A 4,656-nucleotide genomic window follows, 5' to 3' on the forward strand; every position below is an offset into this window, starting at 1 on the left:
CTCACATGCTGCAGCTGCCTCCTGGGCTGTGCTGGCAGAGCACTCTGAGAGCACTGTCTGGCAGCATTCAACAGGTGAGCACAAAGAGCCAGAGAACGGTACAGGCACTGAAACCTTGGTATGGACAACATTGTAACTACATAGCAGCTTCTACAGCAGTTCTGAAAATTATGCAATTAGGGAGAGAGAGGTAATATGTAAAATTTGAAAGATCTACTCTGAATGACTCTCTCTGCAGGTTAACAGAATATGCTGGGCCTATTCTTGAGCCCTGAGGGAAGGCTACGCTGCTCTACTTGTGTTCATGTGACTCAAGCCCCTGCCACAGCAGAAGTGGACTTGCCCCCAGAGCTTATCGGAAACAGCTCCTGGGGAGCAGCACCGGAGATTGGCTTAACAATAACACAGCGTCAGTGATCACGCGCAGAGCTTGAGCCCTGGCCCGGCCTCAGCAGCTACACACGGCCTGCTACAGGCTTTTTTCACCTGGCATATACTGCAGTCTACTTGTTCTGACAAACAAAATGGATATTTAATACTTTCCACGGAGTATTAAAATATGCCAAATAAAAGTTCTTCTATAAATGACAGAAAATGGCTCATCAGTTTACACCATTAATTACATTAATGCAGCAGGCATATGTATGTTTCTTTTTTCACAAACAGCTTTTTTAACTTTAGGTAAATAGGTCAAAAATAACCTGAAACACATACAAATGACTAAGTGTAATAATTCTTTAAGATATCAAACATGTCTCTGAATGGTCATAGAAACAAAACAACTTTATATGAACTCTTTTGAGTTGATGAAGCAGAAAATAGCCATAATGCTTCAGAATAGACAAAATATGCAACTAAAATTACAATTTAAATATTAACAAAAGCAGGAGTCAGCACAAAAATTGTTATGTAATTTACCCTAAACAGTATTTAAGAATAAGCCCTTAGAGACTCTTGCATTGCTTCATTTTACATTGCTGTTTATCACTTATTTGTAACTGGTTTGTACCACATAAAGTTACTAACTTTTAAGTTAGAGTGACAATTTTACAAGTTACAGTTCATATATTGTTCAAACGTTGGAAACTGATTACTTAATTCTTTAACACTTAAACAACAGTAGGTTTAAAGGCAGTATCAGTCAAACTGCCTGTGCAGACTAAAAACTGTGGGAGAGCCTGGCAACAAAATAGAAACAGAAATAAATGGTCAAGCCATATGATGGAAAAGACATTACTATTCTAATTAGGGAACCAGACTGCAGTTTAAGAGAGTTGAGAATGTTGAGAATATATAAGATAAAATATTAACTTAAATTTGAAAGATGGGTATCTCATCCATCTAAGTCCCCTTTTGAGCCTTGCTCTGTAACAAAATCATAGCACAGCATTTCACTTGGTGTATTCTTATCACGTTTATCTATTGCCATAGAATACCTTCCTGCAAACACTACCACTGTCACACTGGCAGCTAACCAAGAGCCTACACCTCTAGGAAAGAAATTGAAATACAAATTTGGCATGCCACAATCACTTCAGCTAAACAGAAAACACTTACTATATAATAAAATTCATTAAACTATCTGAACAACAACAAATGTTAAATATTGCTCACAGATTCCATCACATTATTTTCTTTAATAAAAAAGTGGTTTTGTAAATTCAGTTGTCATTTACAAATACTATTTTTAACAAAATATGATGGAAAATTTTAGCACATTGCCATGTTAGAATTCTTGCTACTTATATGAAGAGTTTTGCAATAAAAAAAGAAGCATGGAATGTGTCAAGACATCAAGTCAAAAACTGCTTCTGTTGAGAGTATTTTGACCACAGAGGTAAGACTGAAAGCAATGCTAAACAGTTTACCTGAACATAAATCCTGCTAGTGAAGCTCTAAGAATATTTCCTGTTGTATTACATTCATGTGTCAGATCTGAAATTTCTGGGACCACAGTAATAAAGACATTTCAGTATCATATATCCTTCCTTGGCATCCATGAAATCAGGCTGATTCTCTTTTGTTTGTGTGGATAGCTTTATTTTTTCCAGAATTTTTAAAAGTTAGTGTTTGACAGAACTGAGAAAGTGGTTATGGGCGTGCAAAGCTTGGCAAGGCACTGAGATACAGTCTAATCTTTTCTTCATAGTGGGTCACTTACAACTATATGCGTAAATGAGATTATTCAAGAACGTTCAAGAGAAAATTTGTACAAAGACAAAGACTGTAAACGTGAGCATTGCTAATAGTTTTAGCTTTGTCCAAATACTTAAGTGGTGTCAGTAACAGGAGCGTCAAATGTTGGCTTCTACCGTGCAAGGAAAAACGCTCACTATTATCATTGTTTAGAAAGGCGAAAGTAACGAAGCCGGGGGAGTCGGTCGGCCGGCTTGTCTCCCTCGCTCACCTACGAATCAAAACCCAAGCACTCGGGGGCGCGGGGGGAGAGCGATGGCCGCGCAGCCAGGACTCCTCAGGCTATCGCAGCTGAGTGCAAGCGGCCAGAAGACCGCAAGGGAAGGACTCTGGCAGCTCGCCCGTCCTTCCGTCTGTCCGTCCCTCGGCGCAGGGAGCGCCCCGGGCTCCGGGCGGCACCTGTGAGGCGCAGCGGGACCCCTCTGTCCGGAGCGGGAGGTGGGAAACCCGGCCTGGGCCGGGGCCGTGCGCTGGGAGCGCGGCGGGCAGCGCTCGCTCCGGCCGCGGGCAGCGCTGAGGCCGAGGCTGCGGGCGGAACGCGGGAGCAGCGGCTGTGCCGGGACACCCCGGGGATCCCCGTGCGGGGCGGAGGGACTCGTGCCGCTGCCTGCTGGCACCGAGTTTCTTCGCCCGTTCGCCCGCCGTGCCTCGCTCAGGAAAGTTGCGGCTCTCCCCGCCACCAGAAGCCCTGGCAGCGCCGGGACGATTGAAGCCTCCCGCCTCGACAGCCCGTGCCCCAGAGGCAGGAGCCGATTTGCATGCGGACTTGTCGCTGGTAGTAGCCACTGCCCGTCAAGCCTGACGGACAAACGCCCCCCTCTTTCCGCCCCCCCGTCCCGGAAAGCCCCTCCCTCGCCCCCTCCCTCGCCGGCACCTCCTGCCGCCTGTCAGTCGGAGCGGAGCGCGGCGCGGGCGGCGGAGGCGGCGCGGCAACGGCAGAGAGCGGGCGGGAGAGGGAGAGAGAGAGCGAGGAGCCAAGCTCTCCCCTCCCTCTCTCCCTCCCTCCCTCTCTTCCTTCCTCCTCTCTCCCTCCCTCCTTCCCTCCCTCGCTCCTTCCCCTGCTCCCTCCCTCCGCTCTTTCTGCTTCTCTCTCCCCTCATTCTCGCTTTCCGTCTCACCCACCCCGATCTCCGTTTCTCTTCCCCTCTTCCTCCGTCACGCGCACACACTCTTTCCCTTCTCCTTGTTTTTCTGTCATTTGACTTTGCATCTCAAGGCGGCCACCGGCTTCTCTATGAATCCCGTGTGTTGATCTGTCACCCTCCCTCCACCCCCGTCCCCTCCCAGCTCCACTCCTGTACCTGGAGCAAGCCAGGAGCGGCAGCCGAGCAGCATGTCCCGAAGGAAACAGAGCAAACCCAGGCAGATCAAACGTAAGTTTCCTGAGGGGGGCTCCCTCTAACAGACTTTTATTTATCTCGTTCTTGGGAGACGCGAGAGAGGGGGGTGTGGGGAGCAGTAGGGGGGTCCGGAGTACGGACCGATGATGAAACTTTGCCAGAGAGGCTGAGGATGGGGAGAAAGGGGACGTGAGCGAAAGCCGGGAGCTGCTCCGGTGCGGGCTGAGCAGGCTCCTCACTGTCTCGGTTTTATTCGTTCCTCTGGAGCTCATGCTGCCGCCCCGTACTCTGTTCAAACTATTGCTCCGTGTTTCGGAGTGGGATCGCTCGTGTGTTTTCAAGTTGAAGTAGCGCCGGGAGAGCACACAAACCAGCCTGCGAACACCGTCCCTGCCACTCAGCAACTTTCTGCGCCTAGCGCGTGTGCGCAGACCCATGCCGAGCCTGGGCTGCAGTAAGTACCGGAGGATCGCAGAAACTGTCTGCGGGAAAAGACGAGCAAGTTCCCGCGGGGAGCCCGTGGGCAGCGCCGCGCACAGCGGCCCCGCCGTCCCCCCGGGCCCGCGGCCGCCCCCGCCGCCCGCGCCCCGCCGGGGCTCGCACTGCACCCACACCGCAGGCGCTCGCCCGCCTTGGCCCTTGCAGGGGGTTTAACACTTTTGAGCTGTTTTCTGTGTTGAGAAACAGGTGTGCTGTACGCTTTCAGTTGAAGATACGCTGCCTAGTAATGCTCATAGTTCACTTCTCTTGCCTGTGACACACGACTGTCTTCATAAACTTTTTGTGCTTTAGCTTATTCATCTGAGCAAGTCTAGCTGTCGGGACTAGAAGTGTCAGGCGTTTCCAAATAGGAGCTATGAATAATTTTGTTGTAAAATCAGCAGCACTGGTCTGATTTTCATTGATGTTCTGCATTACAGAACTCCATTCAAAGTAACTACCATGGGACGTGGAGAAGCGCTTTCAGTAGTATTTTCCTTATTGATTTCTGAATGCTTATTGATAGCCTGCTTCGGATGGAATATATATTGAGTTGGCAAACTGATTTATAAAAGAATAAAATGAGCTTCCTGTCGAATAAGACTGCTCACTGTAAAGTAGTACTGGCTGAGAATCCCTG

At 48.9% G+C, this 4,656-nt stretch overlaps 1 protein-coding gene across 2 annotated transcripts in view; it reads left to right on the forward strand.

The window, feature by feature from the left end:
• Positions 1-3,235: 3,235 nt before the first annotated feature.
• ZFPM2 (zinc finger protein, FOG family member 2) overlaps positions 3,236-4,656 on the forward strand; it is a 305,189-nt gene continuing 303,768 nt past the window's right edge. For both annotated transcript variants that reach the window (XM_015618940.1, XM_015618941.1), the window contains exon 1: positions 3,236-3,569. In XM_015618940.1, coding sequence (XP_015474426.1) covers positions 3,530-3,569 — 40 coding nt within the window. In that variant the 5' untranslated portion in view covers positions 3,236-3,529. The remainder of the gene's footprint in view (positions 3,570-4,656) is intronic.

Source organism: Parus major, chromosome 2, assembly GCF_001522545.3.
Source record: "Parus major isolate Abel chromosome 2, Parus_major1.1, whole genome shotgun sequence".
Taxonomy (NCBI): domain Eukaryota; kingdom Metazoa; phylum Chordata; class Aves; order Passeriformes; family Paridae; genus Parus; species Parus major.